The 21,647-nt window shown below is 26.9% G+C and overlaps 2 protein-coding genes across 5 annotated transcripts in view; one reads left to right on the top strand and one right to left on the bottom strand.

Moving 5' to 3' along the window:
* The first annotated feature begins 479 nt into the window (after positions 1 to 479).
* The window catches only part of LOC129920507 (uncharacterized), a 43,529-nt gene continuing 22,361 nt past the window's right edge, over positions 480 to 21,647 (top strand). For 2 of the 4 annotated variants that reach the window (XM_056001790.1, XM_056001791.1), the window contains exon 1: positions 480 to 805. The gene's annotated coding sequence lies outside the window, so the exon portion shown is untranslated. The remainder of the gene's footprint in view (positions 806 to 21,647) is intronic. The other 2 variants (XM_056001788.1, XM_056001789.1) reach the window with 2 other exon arrangements.
* Positions 17,727 to 20,707, bottom strand: LOC129920508 (uncharacterized). The gene is made up of 2 exons (XM_056001792.1): positions 20,110 to 20,707; positions 17,727 to 17,875 (listed from the first exon to the last, which is right to left on the bottom strand). Exons 1-2 carry the CDS (start codon positions 20,628 to 20,630, stop codon positions 17,836 to 17,838), a joined length of 561 nt encoding a protein of 186 aa, XP_055857767.1. The 5' UTR covers positions 20,631 to 20,707; the 3' UTR covers positions 17,727 to 17,835.

Below are 21,647 nucleotides of genomic sequence, written 5' to 3' on the forward strand. Positions count from 1 at the left end.
TTTGATTTTTTTTTTTTTGTTTTTTTATTTTGTCTATTCCTTTGAAAAACCATATTTCGTTCATTTTAGAAAATATAGGTTTTGAAATAAATATATATTTTATTTTCGACTGACTGTATTTTGGTATAGCCTCTACCTATTGTTGTTGTTGTTGTTTTGTTTTTGGTGGTTTGGATGTTCTTGATGGCTGGCTGGTTGTTGGCTGTTGGTGGCTCGTGTTGTTTTTTTCTGTTTTTTTTTTTTTTTAACGGCCAAGAATATTTTTCAGCCGCCGTCGCGCAGTGCAATACAAGAACTCTTATGGGGGGCACGAAACAAAAAAATGGGGTACTTCAAACGACCGATACGATACCGTGGTTATTGTGAAGAAATTTTATTGTTTGGTTCGCGGGATAAAATTTGATGTTTTTCTTGTTTTTTTTTTTTTTTTTTTTTAATTTGTTGCCTTTTTTGAGTTTGTTTTTTCAAAAAAACAAAATTAAATTAATTAATATGATTTCATAAAAAAAAAAATTCGGATTCGGTATTACAAAAAAAAAAAAAAAAAAAGCTGTACCAAAATCAAACCAAACAGAGCATAAATCTAGGAGTCTCAAAAATATATGTGCAACTCTCTAAAAATGTGATAAAAGTGTCAATAAAATTTATCATTAAGAAATTTATTATCTCTTCGAAACATCTGTGTGTCAAAAATAAAATCGAATTTAGTTAAAAAAAAAAAAAAAAAAAAATTCATATCAAATCACAATCTGATTAGCAATACAATTTCGAAATTCGAAAATGCTTAAAATTGGTGTCTTTTGTAGTAAAGAAATTAAACTCCGAAAACCACTTATGTATGCATAGAGCAGTTATATATGTAAATTACCCAAGTGTTATTCGCTAAAAAAAAATATGAAAAAATAATGAAACCAACAACAACAACAAGAAAAAAAAAAGAAAAATAGAATTCTATTAGTGTTGGGTAATATTGATTATATTTTTTTTTTTTTTTGTGGGAAATAAATAGACATATAGACGTTTTTTTTTAAACATAAAATATTTATGTATTAATATAATTTAAACAAAAGTGATTTAGATTATAAAGGTTAAACAAAAAAAAAAAACACCACTTATATGGAATATTACCTCATTGAATTAAGCGAAAATGTTGTAAGTTACGAAAAAAAAAAACAAATAGACGCAATCTTAAACAATGTTATCTAAATTAGTTTAAAAAAATTTCTTAAGATAGGTTATCTTACTTTCTCCCCTTCTTTTTTTGATGTTGTACTTTTCAGTATAGGTAAATGCCTCATAAAAAAAAAAATATTTTTTTTTGTAGTGAATTTGTTTGCATTTTATAATTGCTTAAGTGTGTCCTTGGTTTTCCGAGTACACCTACCTGAGCAGAAGAATAATTTAAATTTCTAAGACAAATTTCACTCCTTAATATTCTGCCTTTACTTTTGACCCAAAAAAAAAATACAGTGGGATGTTAAATTAAAAAATAAGTCGAGTAGAAAAAATTGATTTTTCAAGAAAAAAAAGTCAAACAGTTTTTAAACATTTTTTGTTTTAGTTAAAAATTTCTTTGCCAAGAAGTTACTAAGTCAAAATTAAGAAAAAAAAAATAATACCGTTCTATGGTTGGCAATTGATACTTAATTTACAAATAATTGAAATGAAATTAAATGGAAAGAATTCAATTAAAAAGTTGTCTAGTTTTACCTACTATAAATTTGTTTTTGAGACACCAAATTTTGGTATTTATCAACAAGCCAAACAAAATTTTTGTATTAAAATCACACTTTTTTATCATAAAAAAACAAATTCAACAACCCCCACAGGTGTTTTTGTTTAGGTCAAAATAATTTTTGATGCCTAATTATGGCAGTAAATTTTGAAAAAAAAACATATTTTGTAATTTTATTAATATTTTTTTCTACTTCTAAAAAAACTGCGTTACTTTACTTAAAATTTCAGTTTTTTTTTTTTTAATGATATAATTAAGCTCTCTAATATAGCAATTATAGGTAAACGTTTTGTCTCCTATTAAGTTATATCAAAGAAACAATTATTTTAGATAAATAAAAGTTTCGTTACCAAATAATTAATTTAAAAACTTCAACTCCTCTGAAAGCGGACCTACGTATATATGTAACGCTCCACAATAAACTGAATTCAATTAATTTATATGAAATTTGTTGAATTAAATAACAAAAAAAAAATATATATAAAAAACAACATCTCTACCAAATTAATCTTAATGGTAACGCAGTGGAGCAGTAACGCAGTTAACTTAAGTGAAAACAAACTGCAAAAATGTTGTCACTCTTCAAACTGTTTGCATAAAAACACTGTATAAGAATAAAAGTAATAGAAATTTCATGTATATTTATCTCATAATTGCGGTAACTCAGTGGTCACGCAATAAACAAAAACACACACACACCTCTTTCAGTGACTTTAAAGATTATTGATTTGTCTAGCTTATTCCCCCTGATCAGTGGGTCTCCTTTATATAAAAAGTTACTTTAAATTTGTTTTCACATGGTAACGCATTTTGGCTGAGATTAAATTCCTTTCTCGAGACACAATGTAAAATCATTTTAATTGCTTCATACCTATTATTAAGAAATAAGTATTTAATAGGATTAGACTTAAGTTGAAAACTGATGCTCTGGTTCAATAATAATTTTGTATGCAAAGCAACTGCGTTACCAAAATAGACCACAATGTTACCGTGGCGTGATTTACTTTTGCAATAGTTTTTGGTATGCTTAACTCGAATATGAAGTCAGAAATATTCCATGAATCTTAGTTCTTGAAATATTGCCGTACAAATTTGCGAAAAAAGCGTATTTTGGCTGTTTTTGAGGTTATGCTATGATGTGAGGTACAACACAATTTTTAACTGTTTTCCTTCTTTTAAATCTTTTCGATATCTGTTTTATTATCCGAGATATTTGAAGTTTAAGTACGTGTGTTTTGGCTTATTATCGACTTCCAAAAAGGAGGAGATATTCAATTCGACTGTATTTTTTTTTGTTTGTTACCTCATAACTTTGGACTGAGTGAACCAATTTTGATAATTCTTTTTGTATTGGAAAGCTGGTGGCTGCCATGTGGTCCCATTCAGTTCTGGCCATATTAACTATTAGAAAAACCATAAAACCCAGTTTTAGCCCTCACATTGCAGCATAACTTCAGAATCAGGTGTTTTTGCATTTTCTAACGGTAATATTTTAAAAACGGGAGCTGACAGAATATTTCTGAATTCGGATTCGAGCTCATCAAAAACCTTTAAAAAAGTATTGTTTGATTTATTCATCATACAAAAACTTTAACTTTGTTGTGCAGTGTAATAAGTGAAATTCAACCAAAAGGGCCAAACTTTAGGACCTCAAATATAGTATTTTGGCTAATATACCTTTCGTTCTTCGAAGGCCGTAGCGGCGTTCCTTATTTCTTGCAACTCCCACATCCCCTTTCCATCACTAAAACTCGTACATTTTATACCTAACACAGTAAGAGCTCAAACGAACCATAACATAACGTTTAAAAAGACTCTTGTCTAGGGTACTAACTTGCGAGGAACTGACAAAGCCTTTTAAAATTGGTTAAGAAAGTTTCTACATTACATTCCTCACTATAGTACTTACAAATTTTAAATGAGTGCAGTATTTTGATTCTTTTTCTGTCCTCTGTTTGATTTAAGGTTTTTCAGAAAAATCTTTATAACAAAATGAAAAATGTATTAACATCAATTTTCGAGAAATGTATATTTGCAAAACTCAAAGACCAAAATTACGAAAATACGACAAAAAACTTAGGTTTTGCATTTTGTAAACGACCTATATGTGGTAACTGAATAGAGCAACGAAGTTGCGTGAGTGATACTCGTATAATATATTAACACGGAGAAAAAGGGGCATCTAAAAATAAGATGATGCCCATTTTAAAACAATATGATGTCCGATTAAAATAAGTGGATTCCATTTAAACTCTTCCGTTAAATTTAAGATGAACTTCATTTCATTTTAATGTAAATTTTCATCTTAAAAAATCGACGAAAAATTAAAATTTCAAAATTATAGTCAGACTTTTAGCTTTAGCTTATTTCCAACAGTGAAATAGCAAGATGGTAGGGCACTCGCCTAGTGATCTAACAGGTGTAGGTTCGATCCAGATTTTTTTTAATTTAAATGTTTCCACATAAAAATAACATGATCTTCCGCTTAAATTAAGAGGATATCTTTTAAATTTGCGCATTCAATAAATTAAGATGATTTGTCCGCTTAACTTAAGACGGCATAAAACCAAGCAGATATCCGCTTATTTTAATGTGGAATCCGCTTATTTTTCGTTGTTCTTATTTCTCCGTTCACAAGGCCTATAAATTTTATCGAGCATCTAAAACAACCAAACTACAAATTTCGGGGTGTCTATGTTTCACATTTTTCCGCCTTTTCTTTGGCGGTAAAAACTTGAAACTGATAAATTTAAAATTTCAATATCTTATAACTTAATTCAGAAAAGTTTTGAAAATAGAGAATGATTATTAGATTGAAATTTATTTGAAAAATTCAATTGAAAAATTGTCAATTATCAATTTGATAGTTGACATTCGCAATATGGGTTATTGAAATTACGGTTTTGATGTCATAGGCATTAGCTTGTTTTTCCTTTTTTAAAAATCTACAAACTATCAGAAAAACTTTAATTTTTATTTCTCTTTGGTGCTATGTCCTCTCTGGAACATAAGTATTTGATGAAAAATTCAATCAAATTTTGTTGGAAAAAAGTTTAATTAGACATTTCTTTTTTGTTCAATTTAAACTAAAAACAAAATTAGTCAAATCTCCAAAATTAAATAAATTTGTTGGAAACTACCCTCCCCAATCCACCGCAGCCTATTTTTCTGTTTTAATTCTTTTACATTATTTTTTTTTTTTATATCTTTCTTAAGTTCAATCAAAGATATTCCTCCATCATTATTCTTTATATTTTTGTTTCTTTTTTTTTTTTGTATAATTCTTTAGAAGGAAAATATATATTTATACCATTTTTGAAATACAAGAACACACGATCAGCAAACACAACAACAACAACAACAAAATAAAATAAAATTAGGAACCTCTCAAGAATGTTATACTCGCACACTCATGCAGGCTTTCAGGTGTTTAATTTAACCACCTGTTTACAACACACCGCCAAAAAAAGAAAGAAGAAGACAAGCAAATACACACCAAAAAATCAGCGCCCCAGAAAAAAAAAAAAAAAAAATATCATCATCATTATAATATCTCTGCTCTCGAAAACGCTTTTTTGTTTTTTGAAAATTTTCTCAAGACTCTTAAACACCACCGACCGTCCCGCGTGGTCGTCCTTTTTTTGTTTCTTTTCAAAAAAAATATTTTCTGCTCTAAAGTGAGCACCACAAAAAAAAAAAAGCATTAAATTTAAATACATTTTGTCCGTGTTATTAAAATAGTTTTGTGGGATCTATTTTTAAGATGCGATGTCTGTGTGTAGTATGGTATGCCTGCACATGAATGTTCTCAAAATTTTGTTTGTTATTTTTTTTTTTTTTTTTTTTTTTAATTTACTTCTTCAGGGTGAAAATCTATTGTGAGAATTTGTATATAAAATGTATATTTAAAAAAAAACATATTCGAATGTTTTATGTTTGAAAAGACTCAATTTTGTAAAAATTGAGAAGAGAGTGCCTAGTTTTTACGTTACACCTCAACTCAAAGAGAGATCAAATAAATTGAATTAGAAGAAGATTAAGCAGGTCAAAGGCAGGTCAACTTCCTATTTACAAATTCAGAATTATCCCAATGCGACACCAAAAACTATATGGAAATGATTCTTTTCTAATAAAAGCACTGATATCTGTAATAATCTGGATAGTGATAAAATCAGTGTAATCTGTATCGAAGAAACTACATTTAATCTAATGTCACTTAGTATTGAAGTCAGATAAGCTTGTATCCTATCCAGTATTTGAGCCAAAATACTACTTTATGCCTAAAATTATCCTTTTTTTCAGGAGGAAAAACTATACAAATGAGCTATAAATAGAACACTATTTACAAATATACAACAAAATAGAATATAACCTAATTTGTAATTGAATTTATTTAGAAATCACGGTAACATTGTGGCTTATGTAAAAATTGTGGCCAGTGTAAAAATTACACTGGTCTGCAAGGAAATCCCCCTTTAAATAAAACTATACTTTTCTAAAGGATTTTTGTATGCTGATTCCGAATACGAAGTCAGAATTGATCTAGCACGTCACGTTTTTTAGATATTCCCGTTAGAAAATCTCAAAAACCCATTTTTTTGCTGTTTTCGAAGAAATATTTTGGCATAATGTAATATTTTTCAATTAAAATTGTTACGGTTTATAAAAGAACTTATTTTTTCTTTCAAATTCAGTTTCAATCTTCTCAATATCTCTTTTCTTTTCCGAGATATCTTAATTTAAGTAAGTTTAGTAGGTTTGGCATATCTTATCATAAAAAAAATGATCTCTAAAAATTAATATATCTTTCTCCCTAGAGCTAAAATATACTTTTCGAATGGACTTTAGTGTGCTGATTTTGAATCCGAACTCAAAAGAATTCGGTCGGCTCTGGTTTGTGAGATATAGTAGTTTTTATTGAGATTTTCTAAGAAAAAACTTGATTTTGTGATACTTTAATGCGAATATCTTAAAATCCTCATAGAATTTTTTTGACTTCGGATTCTAACTCAACACATAAAAAACTTTTGTTTCTAGTAGAAACAAGTCTAAAGCTTTACAAGGCAGTTTATCGAATGGTTTATTACAAATAAGATATTTCTAAATAGATAAATAGTATATAAAATTACAAAACAAGTAAAAATTTTGTTTAATGTATTTTATTATGGTTTTCTTTACATATTTGACTTTTTTAAATATAATGAGCGTTGATATTTTACATTTTCCTTAATTAAGGTGTTTTTGTTCCTGTAGGATTTACTAAAAAGTAAAGGATTTCGATATTTCTGCTAATTTTAATAAATCAGTATTTTAAAATATGAGAAAACATTAATGTAAAAGGACATATTTGGTGTCAATCGATAGGCCATATTACGAGGAATAAGTCCTCCAAATTTGAGCTCAATGCTACAAATAGTTTTAATTTTGCACGAGTTCAAATAAATCTAAAAGATTGATTTTTTAGAAACTACCCACATTTTTCAAAAATCATTTTTACAAAAATGGTACCTGATAGAATTTTTCTGAAACCAGATTTAGATTCAGGAAAGTCTAATCTTTCATAATATCAAAAAAATATTTGAAGGAGAAAAGAAAAGTTAAATTTTGCAGACCAGTGTTATTAGCTTAGAAAATATTACGATTTTATTACACAGTTTTTTTTATAATTTTTTGTATTAATTTCAAATACAAAAAAATTAAAATGTAGTCAAAAGTATTGAAATATAAGAAAATTTAAAATTAAAACTAATTCCTTTGCACCAAAATTATAACTTTATCTGGTTAGTAATTGAAACAAAATACTCGTCTTCTTTTTTCTTAATATGTACTAGGAAATCAAATTTTAGTCAAACTGTATTAAAAACGTAAACGAAAATGGAAGCCATTTTAAAAAAGAAAGAAATTTTTTTTTTGCGTCTGGATATATAAAACAATTTGGGTTCAAAAAAATGCATTTGGTAAGCTTTTTTTCTGATAAGAAATACCTTAAAAATCATTTTTCTTGCAAAAAAAAAAAATCGAAAAAATATAACATTTTTTTTATTCCATCACTTTTTTTTATATGACAACCTACAATAAATTGTATACCATCTGAAAGCTTATTGTTTCAGCTCAAAATATTTATATCGACCATGTCTATACAACATATACAAAAAGATCTAGAATTTTTTAACCCAATTAGTTTTCATAAAAAAAGCAAAACAAACAATCAATCTGTTTTTTTTTTAAATGACAGCCTATAATAAATTTTATATAATTATCTATTATTTCACCTTTGATATGACGCTTCAATCATATTTCTACCATGCCTACAAACAAAAGTAAGAATTTTTAAAGCTAACCATTTCAAAAGATATAACATCTTTTCACCGTTATCTCAGAATTTTGAATACTAAATTAATTGAAATTTTGTCAAATTATAATTTATTTAATTACCTATCTACTGTATAAATTTCATTCATCTATCTATTAAAACAAAAAAGTTATGATCAATTGATTTTTCCTGTCACTTTTCCCGTTTCATCTTGTTTCAAATCACTACGATACTAAAGAAGTTTTCACTTCAAAAATAGAAAATCTGAATTTGCATTATTTTCAAGGCACTTTGTGTTTTTTCGAAGTAAAATGTATGAATTAGTGAAAAAATCAATTATAATCAATTTTAGTAATGTTTTTGTTTAATTTTTAAGAAGTAAGACAGAAAATATTTAAAATAATTAAAAATAATAAAAAAGAAAAAAAAGAAATATCATTATAATAAATTTGAAACTTGATTTTTACCTATAATAAAAAAATATATAAATTTCAGTAAATTTTGTATTAGACTCAAAAATGTATGCAATCAAAGTATTAAATTTAAATAAAATTTTGATCTAACCCAAATTTTCGTAAAATCTACACCAAAATTTGTAACCGCTTTTAACTTATTTTGCATTATATTTAATCAAAGAATAAAATCTTAGTTACATTGCGTTACCATGTTGGAAACAAACTTAAAGTTAATGCAATTTAATTTAATTCAAATTGATGTAACTTTTTAAATAAATGAGAGCCCCATTGGCCAGGGGGAAAAAAGCTAGACAAATCAATAACTTCAATGTCACTGAAAGATGTGTATAGGTGTTTATTGCGTGACTGAGTTACAGCAATTATGACATAAATATTAATGAAATTTGTATTACCTACTTTTATTCTTTTGCAGAGTTTTTGTGCATTAATTTAATTTGAAGAGTGACAGCATTTTTGCATTTTGCAAAAATTCAATTAAGTTTATATTCAAGCATAAACTTAATATTAGATATTAACAATTGCCTTACTGCTCCACTGCGTTACAGTAAATAATAATTTAGTAAAGATTTTGTTTTCGATTAAGATTAATTTATTAATTGAATTCTTATGGAAATTGTATTTGGTTCCATGGTTAATATCTATACACTATCAAATAAATAATATTGTCCTTTGGTGATATTTACGTTATTATTATGAAAGTACAAATTATTTGAAGATATGATATTATTCCGGTACTAATAATTACCAATGCGTAACCTTATGTTACTACTTTTTTATAGAGTTTCTAATTATATTTGATTATAGCTTTAAACCTCTTGATTGTAATATGAACTAATTTTTGTATTTTTTGTTTAAAAGTTTAAGTTTGTTATTTAATTTTTGGTAACGCAATACATTCGCTATTAAGAACACATATTTAATAGAAATTAATAATTATTTATGTGATTTAATTTTATGGGAAACTTATTATATAGTTTAAAATTGCCATATTTGAGAGCTTACTTAGGTAAAAACTCAATTTTATAGTAAAGTAACGCAGTCAAGTTATTAACTTTTATATTCCCACTTTCTCTTAAAAGAACAGAGATACACTTGTCTTAATACAGGATTTAAATATTTTCCAGTCTATTTAAACCCACCCACAAACAAATTCTAAAAATTACTCTGTGTGTTTTATTTTATATCTTCTCATTCTAAAAAGTCAAAGTCTGGCTAAGTCTTAAAATCATAAGAATATAAACCGATTATCTTATCATTATTTTTATTTTCGTTACAAAGTGCCTTATAATTGCTTTGACAAATGAAAGAAATGTTCTTTTTTATTCATCTACCACCAACACCACCACTCCACCAGTCTTAAGATAAAAGTACCTTTAACCACTCAATTAGACTTACGTTGTTTTGTTTAAAATGAGTATCATCAAAATACCTTATGCCAAATAAAGCATCACACATCTTAATGGCTTTAAAATATATGTATGTGATGTGGATATATTATATACAAAGCCTTTAACACGACAAAAGATTTGCACTCCATTGAAACGGTTGTCAATTCAAAAGAAGAGAACTTGTTGACATTGGCCATGAACATTAACCAGTCTTAAACGATACACCGCTAGTATCAACTTAAATTTAATATTTACCATGAACAAGAAAAATCGATATTTTGTATATAGACATAAATCTCGCTTTTGTAGTTGAAGTCAAGTGGAGCAACACCATTTGTGTGTTACCCCGTGGGATAATAAGTGATTTGGCACAGTTTGCTTCTATTATGATCAAGAGAAGCTTCTTTTCATGATTAACTTTACCCGTGTAAAATTCGTATACAACCTAAAAGAATCAAATAAGCGACAAACACTTCTCACCATCAGTATAGTATTTAGAGAATTGGTTAATGTGGTATAGGCAGGTTTCTCAAAAACTAATCATGCATTTACGTTAATTTTTGAACCAGTAGGTTAAGCGACAACGAAAAGAGAAGCATGTTTAAATGTCAAATATATCAAATCAACTCGACGAAGTATTGAAAATTAAAAATTAGATGCATTCGAGTTTTTGAAGTGAAAACTTCTTTCGTATCGTAGTGATTTAAAACAAGATGAAACGAAAACGCGACACGACTTCAACTTGTTATAACTTTTTTGTTTTAATAGATAGATGAATGAATTATAATTGTACAAAATTGCAATTAATTTCATATTCAAAATTCGGAGATAACGGTAAAAAGATGTTCTTTTCCAACACACGTTATATCTTTTGATCTAGTGCACATACAAATTTGATTTAACTTTAATACGCATGCTGATAACATAACCTTTTATTTGATATATCACACATAACGGTACGTGCTCTAAAAGTTACACAATCTTAAATTGAAAAAAATTGAAAAATACCTCTAAAAAAAAAATTCTAACTTCTCTTGTAGACATCTTTGAAATAAGATTCATACATCATTATACAAGGTGAAACAATAAGCTTTCACATGGTATACAATTTCTTAAAGGTTGTGAAACAAAAAAATTGATTTAATAGCATGAGAACATAAAAATAAATGTTTTTTTTTGCTTTTTGGATGAAATTTCATCGAGCTCTTTTTGTAGATGTCTCATAGACCTGATCGATATATATATTTTGAGCTAAGACAATAAGCTTTCAGATGATATAAAATTTATATAAGTTGTCATATAAAAACATGGATTTGAAGGTGATAGAATAAAAATAGGTAGATTTTTTCTATTTTTTTTTTTTTTGCAAGAAAAATGATTTTTTAAGGTTTCACTTCTACCACGTGTGAATTGCACACATGATTTTTTTTTAAATATCTCTCAATGGTTGAAATTTTTACAAAAAAAAAATAAATGGAAAAGGTCAACCTTTAACCGTTTTCGCTGAAAATAAATCAAAAATGGTCTCAATTCAAAGGAAAATGTCGAATATGTCAAGAATGTCTTTATATTGCAAAAATAAATATGAAAGGAATGTTTTTTTCTAAGTTTATGTATTAAATAATGTATGAACTAAATAGACTCTCAAAGTTCTTTAGACCCAAGATTATATATCTTTTCGTTTAAAGTAAAATCTAAAGACGAAAATGTGTTTTCCACTGTGATTTGAGCCGACAAGCACATCCAATGCAATTTCGAATATTTCAGAAGACCAATGTTCTAATATCTAGGTCAAATCGTTCAGCTTCCAGAAGCGTTTTCGCCCGCCCAACTTCAAACGGCAATATCTCGAAATTTTGAAAAAAATGAAAAAAAAAAGTGTTTTTGATGCCAAAAGGTGGCGACGACTCTAACCTACATTTGGGTACAACTTCCATCCCTGTAGGTGCACGCGTTCTCAAACCGGGAAAACTTAAAGGTCAAAAAAAAAGTTAAGCCCGATTCTGAAAAAATAGGCATGATGTGAAAGTTTAACATGGAAGATGATTTTTTAAAAATCTAATAATGTGCAAAGAGTAGGCCCATGACACAAGCTATCATTTGGCATTACTCCCAAAAATTGTTCTCAAGCGGTTTAGCTTCCAGGAGCGTTCAAAGATTAGGGGATTTTTGGAAAAAAAATTTTACCCCAACTTTCAAACGCGATTTTCTCAGAATTTTGGAAAAAAAATCCAAAAACCCGATTTTACCACTATCGGGTAGCTGAGAATATAAGCTTTCATATGGCACCACTCCCATGTCTCTAGGAATTGATACGATAAATCTCACTGGTTGACCGAAGCATAAAAAAATATAAAATAAAGGTTTCTCTCAGGCCTTGACCGAAATTTTTCTTTTTTTTTAAATAAAGGTAATTTTATTACCTTTATTGAAAATGGCGACAAGTAACAGTTATTAAGGAACCTTTCAAAAGGATGAGATTTATTTCTAATCTCTGCCTGTAAAGCGTTATAGAATCAAAATTGTTTGTCGGGTAGACATTAGCAGAATAGGACTGAAAGAGTGTATTATCTGTTTTTTTCTTCATGCATTTAAGGCCAAGAACGTTCTTATGTCCATTATTTAGTAATTTTTTTTTAAATTTTACTATATAATTACTTATTTCATATTAAAATCAATTTAAATATTTAATTTTTTCCATTCAAAACAATGTAAAAAATATTATATTTTTAGTGGTATAGTATACCACATTAGACGACAGGGTGTGCCACATTACACAAACACCACAATTTCTGGGTCAAGTCAATGTTTTTTTTAAATTTCTTGCTAAGTAGGTAGTTTTTAGAATTAGCCGAAAAGTGGGAATTGAAAAGCTTATATCGTCGGTCCAAAGGAAAAACTCACTAAGTACAAAATTTGTAAAATTGGTTTTGTTTTATTTGTATTTCGACTTACACGTTTCAATCTAAAGAGAGTTATTTTAAAAATAAGAGAGTTATTTTAAAAATTGAAAACAAAAACTGAACAAAGGTACTTAACTGGTCTTGTACGCAATAAGAAACAAACTGCAATATAAAAATCCTAAAATATGCAACATTGAAATTTGACAATGTCAATTTATTTGATTTGATCATCGCTGCCCCGCCAAGAAATTTTGTTTACTGTCGATAGCCCAATGCTTGTACCTTTGACCAAAAGCCAAATGTGCCTTGAAATCGTTTCTAATTTATCTGACGACGCTGAAAGTCACCCATTTAAAAAATGACGCATAAAAAGCATATTAATTTAACATATTTTTGTTCAAAAGTAAACATTGTCTTACAAAAATCAATTTTTTTTTCATTAAGTACAAGATATCTCAAATCTCTTAAGAGGAAAAAGTCACTAAGTACATTTTTCTCAAAAAACAACTTAATTGAATGGTTTTTACTAAAAATGAAGAAGACACCATAATCCCAAAAAAAAAAAAGCTATGGCCCTTCAAAGAATTTTTTCTTGAAAATGTACATCTATTTTCAAGTATAACTTTCTTATTTACAATTTTACAGAAAAAAGTACCTCAATCAAAATTGTAGAGAAATAAATTATCTACAAAATCGTTTTAGACATTTTTTTGTGGGACTTACGGTTCGCAAGATATCGATAAAAAACAGTTTACATCCCTTTTTCCAAGATGGCGGACAACCCCGAAAACTGGATTGTATACTCACATTAACCTCCCCTACAAATCAAAACAAATAAATCTTGTCCCACCCAAAATGCAAGGTTAATGTAACATTTCAATGGACTATTACTAAATATAGAAATTTATGCATTTTAATTCGATTGCATTGAGTTCAAATAGAAGTTTCAATTTGTCAATTTCTGGTCAAGCGTGATTTTATCATCCTATTTTGATTTATCAAAGTTATATGTAGCAAGATAGATTTCAATAATAATAATAATAATGTGTTGTTTAAATAGTTATGACATGCAAACGATTTATTAAATTAAAAAGTCGCATCACGTGCTGAGGGGAGAAGTCAGATTTAAAATATAATTATTATTTTATCGCTGAGTTATTAATTTGACTTTAAAGCTTGTGATGAATCTCTTGGGTGTATATTATTTTTAATGCAAGAACTTTATGCATGTTCATTTACATATTATGGAATTCAATATAATTTGATTTTAATAATTTAAAAGCTTTAAAAATAGTTTTAATGTTTAAAAAAAAAGACTAGAAAAGAATTATTTGAAATTTAAACGCATAACAACAAATGTATGTTTGTTATCTAAGAACTTTCGACTAAATGAACCGATTTCAATAATTTGATTTTTATTTGAAAGCTTATAAAGTGGTCTATTTCATTATGTTAATCGTTTGTTACTTCATCGTCAGTTCTTATAATATGATTTTATAAATAAAAATCGTTTTAGAAATTAGTAACTGAACAAAGTTCTTTCTTTAAAGTCTGAATTTTACTGTAACTTCTTTGGAAAAATTCTTGAATCCGACAAGTTTACCTCAGTTTCAAAACTAAAATTCACATCATTCATTACAAATTGTTTAACTTTTGTATAAAATCTAGCGTAGAGCACAGCAACATAATAAAACACTAAATTTACATCTAACATAAAACATTTATTTAATTTTCAATATTCATATATAATTTATGTAAGCGAAGGTACATCTAATATTTTCATATTTATTATTTAAATTCGTTTTATTAATACATTGATCACATTTAATTTGTTTTGTTTTTTTTTTTTATTTATTTTTAAACACACAATAATAATCAGGGTGGTTCAAGAAATCGATTTTTTAATTATATTTTTTTTTTTAATAAAATAATCTGATCTGATAGTTGACTATAATGACAGTAAATATTTTTTTTTTATACAAATAGTTTAATTATTATTTAGTGATTTTTGATATTTTTTATACAAATGAAACCATTTTTTGCTTACATATTTATTCGAAATTATTTTCGTATGTGTTTTGTTATAAAACTTAAGTAAGTCCTTAAATGGCTACCAAAGGTGTTTATTTAAAACCTTGGATTTTTGTATTTGATACAAATTTAGAATAATTACGCTTCAATATTGAATATTTTTACATTTAATATTAATTTGTAGAAGGTTGTTTTTTTTTTTTAGATTTTAATTTGAATGTACATTAAATTTTAAAAACTTACAATTAGTTTTAAAGGATGGATTCTGATATAGGGGTTTTTTTTTTTTAAATTCATAAATACAAAAGTATTTTTATAATAAATAAATACACAAATATGCAATTATATAATAATAGTTAGATATATAACATTTATTTCTGTATAGTGTTTGTATAAACATGATTTATAAAAAAAATGTGAATTTTTCATTAAATGGTTATGAAAAAATGTTGGTTAACAACTTTTTACATTTTTTGTTTAATAAATAATTAATAATTGCAGTCACCTCGTGATGTAAGTTCAGTTTCGTGATAAAAAAAATAGTGAAAATACAAACAAAAAGTATCAACGAATTAGTTGATTTTACATGTTGATATCATGTTTATACCAAAACACCAAATATATATACAATATAGATATAATATATTTTTTTTTTTTATTAACACATATCACATTTTTTTTTTTTTTTTTTTTTATTTTGGAAATATTAGCCCCAAATTTTGTATAAGAACATACAATTTATTAGTTTTTTGTGCAGAACACATTTTAGTGAAATGAAAATATATAGTTGATTTATCCAAAATAGACTCAGTCTTTTTAAGCCTTAGTTTATTTTTGTATATTGGATATTTTTTTTTTTTTTTTTTCATTATTATTTAACAAGTTACCCCAAAAAGGTTCATTATAAAATTTCTTTTTATATTTATTAAGTTCACAACTTTCAATTTTCAAAAATAGTTTTAAAATGCCATTTTCATTCATTATAAATCAATTTAAATTCGATATGTCCTAAAAAAAAATCTCGAAGAGAGATGTCGTTTTTTTTTTTTTGTTTTTGTGTTATAAACTACTGATAAACGGCTCGGAATTGTCGACAATACAGTATTGATATTAATTATAAATTTTTAATGCTAGAATAAATTTTAGAATTTAAATCTTTCTTCAATAAAATTGATGGGAAATTTTTACTTTAAACTGGACAAAACGATAGAAACTATTATTTAAGGATTATTGTAAACCAGAATCAAAGTTTTTGTATTCGACAAAAATTAGAAAAACAAAATATCTTAATTCATTTTCAAAGTGAAATAAAGAACACTGTGGATAATTTTCATCCCAAAAAGTGTTTAATTTAAATTTTAAATGAGACAGAAATATACTCAATTACTCATGAACTAGAAATTTTTAATTGATGAAAAAGTTTCTAAATACACTGACGGAAAAACCACCATAAAACAATGAAAACCACATTGATTTAACTATTTTTCGCAATGATTTTGCGTTGAAGATGAACATTTTAAAATCAACGTGGAAATTAAGTTAATTTTTGATGGTTTCGTATCTTAAAGTCACATAATTCAAAGTAGTTCAACTTTGAAATAACAACGTTTTAACTTCAATTTATTTTTTCCCTCAGTATTACGGTGGGTCAAAAAAAAATCGAAAAATCGATTGCTAGACACCTCTAGAATATACACACTAAATATGAGCTCTTTATATTAATGGGAAGGTCCTCCGCTTTTAAATTTTCCATTTTTGCATCAAGCTTCTACAAAAAAAAAATATTTTTTTTATAAATCGACTTTTTTGCAAATTACTTTGCTTATTCTTGTAGGAAATTGAACGCTCTACAAAAAAACACCTCATACTCTTTTTTCGTTTATCTAACCGTTTAATAGATATTTGAGGTCCAAAAATCGAGAAAATCTTTAAAAATTCGTTTTTTGTTCTTAATTTTGTAACAAATTGAAAAATTATAATAATCAAACGCGCAAGACTTATTCTTATAGGAAACAGATTGGTCCACAAAAAAGGTCTTAATAATTTTTTTCAATAATCTAACCATTCTAAAGATATTCGAGGTCAAAGTTAAAAAAAAATATGAAAACATTTTTTTACTTTTCAAAATTTTCTAATTCACTGAAAATTCAATATTTTCAAACTAGCAAGATGTTTTCTTGTAGGGGCTTAAACGTTCTATAAAAAGTTCCTAGGCAGCAAATTAATTACTTTAACCGTTTAGAAGATAATCGAAGAACGAATATCTTCTTAACGGTTAAAGCAATTAATTTGCTGCCAAGGAACTTTTTATAGAACGTTTAAGCCCCTACAAGAAAACATCTTGCTAATTTGATATACTGAGTCGGTATACTAATTTTTTTTTGCCAAACTAGTACACAATTATTTTACAATAATCCTCAAGTTCCAAAGTTTATCGAAAATATTGATAATCGACAATGGCAATACCATTCCATTAAATTTTGTATTATTTTTCAAAAAATATCGTTTTGATAAATTGACAACCGTTTGAGGGCTCTTTAGTTACGTTGTGACAATTGGTGCAACTGACATATTGCAGTAAATTAACATCACATATTTACAGCATGCATACATAAATATATTTTTTTTTTTTTGTAAAATATATTATGTTTTAATTTTTTTTATACATAAAAGAGTATTCGTTGATATTTTTTTTTTTTATTTTACTAAATATCTTGTTAAATATTTTGTGTTTTTTTGAAAAAAAAAAACATATAACATTTAAATTTTAGATGTTTATTTTACATTTTTAATAACAAAAAATATTTCTTATTGATTGGTAGTCTCATCTGTAGTTTTTTTTTTTTTTTTTTTTTTTTTTCATTTGTGTATATAAAAACTGGTACTTTCAAGATTTGGATACGAAATTAAGTTGAATGAGAATTTAACAAAATAAAACTTTTCAACAGGTGGCAGCGCTTTATTGATTTATTCAATATGTATTTCCTCATCAAAAAGGTGGATCTAGATTATCGAAATATGATTCGAGGCTGAAGCGAAAAAAAAAAGTTAAAGAAAAAAATTAATGATTTCTGAAAATTATTTAAAAAAAAAAAAACATTGAAACAAAAATTGAAGTTATACTTTTTACTCAAACCAGGGTTGTAAAAAATCATTTTTTTAATGCATTATTGTTTTCTATTTCAAATTAAAAACATATTTATTGCAACAAAAAAAATTACAAATAAAAAAAATTTATTGCTTCTGAAGAAGCGGATATAAATATTTTTTATTTTAAAAAATTTTCTGCATTCCAAAATTCTGTATGACCAAAATTCTGTATCTGAAGAAAAAATTCTGTATGAACAAAATTCTGCATTTCATTGTTCTGCTTTTCTATTATTCTGTTTTTTTGAAATTCTGTAAATCCAAAATTCTGTTTTTCAAAATTCTGCAAATCCAATATTCTGCTTTTAAAACAAGTAAGCAGAGCAAGTACCCCAAAATTATATCAAGTGCTCCCCTACTTTTGGAAAAACTTAATGTTCTGCTAACTCGATTTAAATTTAGCAGAGCAATTACCAGAAAATGCCTTAAACTGTTAGTAAAAAATTCGGGTTTGGTATAATATTTAGGTGCCAAACAAAAATTCGGAAAAAAAAAAAAATTTCTTTTTTTTTTTCTGTGATACCACCTATTCGAAAAAAATTTTTTTTCAAATTATCTTGAATAATTAAGTGCTTAACTAATTTGAGTTAATTACCCAATTTTAGAAAAAAATTTTCGAAAAAAAACAAATTCAAGTTAGTAGAACATGAATTTGTATGGAAAATGAAAATATTTTTTTTTTAATGGAAAAATTAAAAAAAAAAATATTTTCATTTTCCATACAAATTTGTTTTTTTTTTTTTCAAAAAATTCCACTTTTTCGAAAAAATAAGTGCTCCATTTTCCGATGAATTTTCCCAGATTTTCATGTTCTGCTAGCTTTTTCGTGTTCTGCTGGCTTGAAATTCATTTTTCTCAAAAAAATTTTTTCGAAAAAATTCGAATGGAGTTATTAAGTGCATGACTAATTTGAGTTAAGTACCCTATTTTCCGAAAAATTTTCCGAGATTTTTCATTAAAAAAAATATTTTCATTTTCCATGTGTTTTTATTAGGTTTTAATGATGTAATATTTTACATTTTTCTGAATTAATTTTATATCACGATTAACTCATAACACTTAACTTAAGCTGTCGAACGCAAACTGCTTCAAGGTTCTGCATAGAAAATATAAAAAATCTGTAATCCAAAATTCTGTAAATGATAACAGAAACATTGTTTTGATAATGAAAAAAGTGCGCACTTTTTTCATTATCAAAACAATTTTTCTTTTATCATTTACAGAATTTTGGAATACAGAATTTTGAAATCCAGAATTTTGTATTTACAGAACTTTAGAATACAGAATTATGAATTTACAGAATTTTAAAATACAGAATTTTGAATTTATAGAATTTTAAAATACAGAATTTTGGAATATAGAATTTTGGAATCCGAATTTTGGCCCATACAGAATTTCGACCCCAACCCTTTTCTGCACTGACAAAAAAAAAATGTTTTTTTCTAATATTCGTCATTGGGCTCAATGTTATAGTTGACATAGCTGATGTATGGTCAAATAGTTGAAATTGTAAGATATTCGACGAATATTAAAAAAAAAAAATTTTTATTTGCAATAAATATTTTTTTAAGTTATAAATGCATTTTTTTAAATGATGTTTTAACAACTTTGATTCACACAATTATGAGAACGAAATTACTTGTTAATTTCTTTGACATTCCTGTCATAAAGTACAGTGAGCCAATTCTTTAAAATTTGTTGCATTATTAAAAAAGGATATTTCTATTAATTTATTGTTCATATTTTTTTTTTATTGTAGATATCATTAAAAATGCAATTGAGCTGTATTCTAATGATAAATTTTCCATTTAAGGGGCATGGTATACTCCCATTTGCACTTTGAAATATTGTAGAATCTTGAAATTTGGTAGAATAGTAGGATTGAGTACAGGAGAAAATTTTTAAAACTTCCATTTTATTGAAACTCATCAAATTCAAAGCTATATGTTTTACGTCTATTTACAAAAAAAAAAAAAAAATATTAAAATATCTTAACACATTCAAAAGTCATAAATTTTGCAACGAAAAATAAAAATCTGGCCCACTGTGCGCCACAAAAAAAAATGTATAACCTCAAAAAGCGACTTTATTTTTACTATAAAGATTAGTTATTTACCTATTTGGAGTAGGACGACGTAAAAAAAAACAATCCATTAAAAAATGAATCATTCCAGCTGAGGTAATTAACTTACTCCAAATACTAAGTCTGCCAATACAATTTGGCATATTCTGAAACCTTCGCATTAGAATGGGACACATCGATTCAGCATAATCATAAATAATGGAGGTCATCCATGTATTATTTATGGATGATTGCATTAAATTTGCTGATGTATTGAATAATATTGGTGGTAAATTACTTGCCGGATGCGAAACTGCAACCCAAATTAAACGTGAACTTTTTGATCGTACAAACGCATTTATGTTCAATGCACACATTGTTTGATGTCTTTGTTGGGGTTGTAACAATCTGTTTGTTCTACAAATTTGGTTAATAATCGTTATTGACGATGGTATAAATAATGGTATCCAGAGAATTCCCTGACCGAATCGTGAGAATTCTACTTGGATCGCTTCATCGGAAATGCTGCCACTTAAACTTCTTTGAAAATTATAACAAAAGCACAATCTCGACATAATGTCCTCTACATATCGGCTAGGATCTTCTGAAATACTTGATAGTCTTAAATAATTTTCTGATGATGATGATGATGATGATGATGATGATGTTGTTGTTGTGACTGTGGCGGATGTTTGTGTGGATGATGGTTGTCTTTGTCTAGTTTGTGATGAAAAGGCACTTAAATTAGGGATAGTTGATATCCTTGGTATTGGAAATGTATTAATTTGTGTTGGAACTGGTATCTCATTAAAATTATTAATGCGCATTGAATTTCGATGAGATAATTCTTCTTCTTCGTTGTTGTTGTTGTTATTTTGATTTACAGAAGTGTTGTGTTCTCGATTATTACCTATTTTACGGAATTTTGTCGGTGGTTCCTCAATTTCTGTTGAAGCAGAAGGAAGATACCCTTGATCCCTACTGCCAATTGTTGCAGTCGTACAAGTCTGTGACGTAAATGTAGACGTGTTGCAAGTATTTGGATATTGAGGTGTCATATCACTAAATGATTGTGGTGGCTGATTTTGTTCTGTCAAGTCAAAATTTAAATTAAAATTTGCTGAATTAAGTCCATCACCAATTTCCTGATGGAGATATCCATCGGTATTCCTTGTTTCATAAATATCACTGACAAAACTGCGATATCTTGATGCAGTTTCGGTTGTTGAATGGGTTATTTCTGGGATTGGTGGTGAAAATTGGTAAAAAGCTGGAAAATTCGGAGATGGAATTGCTGATGTGGATGGTGTGTAATTTTGTATTCCATAAATTGGCTGATTGGAAATTGGTGGAGTTATAATATTTTGAGAGAAATCTAATGCATCATTTTGCATCATTTCGAATGAAGGCGTTGATATACTTTGATATTCATTCATTCTTGATGTTATTGTTGATGGAGCTGAGTAATTAGGATTTTCATACACATTCGAGGCCACAGATTGTTGATTTGTTGTCTCATTTGGTGTGTCAATTGATTGCGAATTCAATGTATCTAATGAACTTGTCAATGTTCGCAGGCAATCGTCAATAGA

The sequence above is a fragment of the Episyrphus balteatus genome, chromosome X (assembly GCF_945859705.1).
Source record: "Episyrphus balteatus chromosome X, idEpiBalt1.1, whole genome shotgun sequence".
In the NCBI taxonomy this organism is placed as follows: domain Eukaryota; kingdom Metazoa; phylum Arthropoda; class Insecta; order Diptera; family Syrphidae; genus Episyrphus; species Episyrphus balteatus.

Excerpts from the sequence above, each read along its gene's own strand:
- LOC129920508 (XM_056001792.1), bottom strand. The coding sequence starts at position 20,630 with ATGTCGAGATTGTGCTTTTGTTATAATTTTCAAAGAAGTTTAAGTGGC. Across the intron at positions 17,876-20,109 it reads CGTCGTCCTACTCCAAATAG|CCTCGAATCATATTTCGATA; the intron begins GTAAATAACTAA and ends TTTTCGCTTCAG.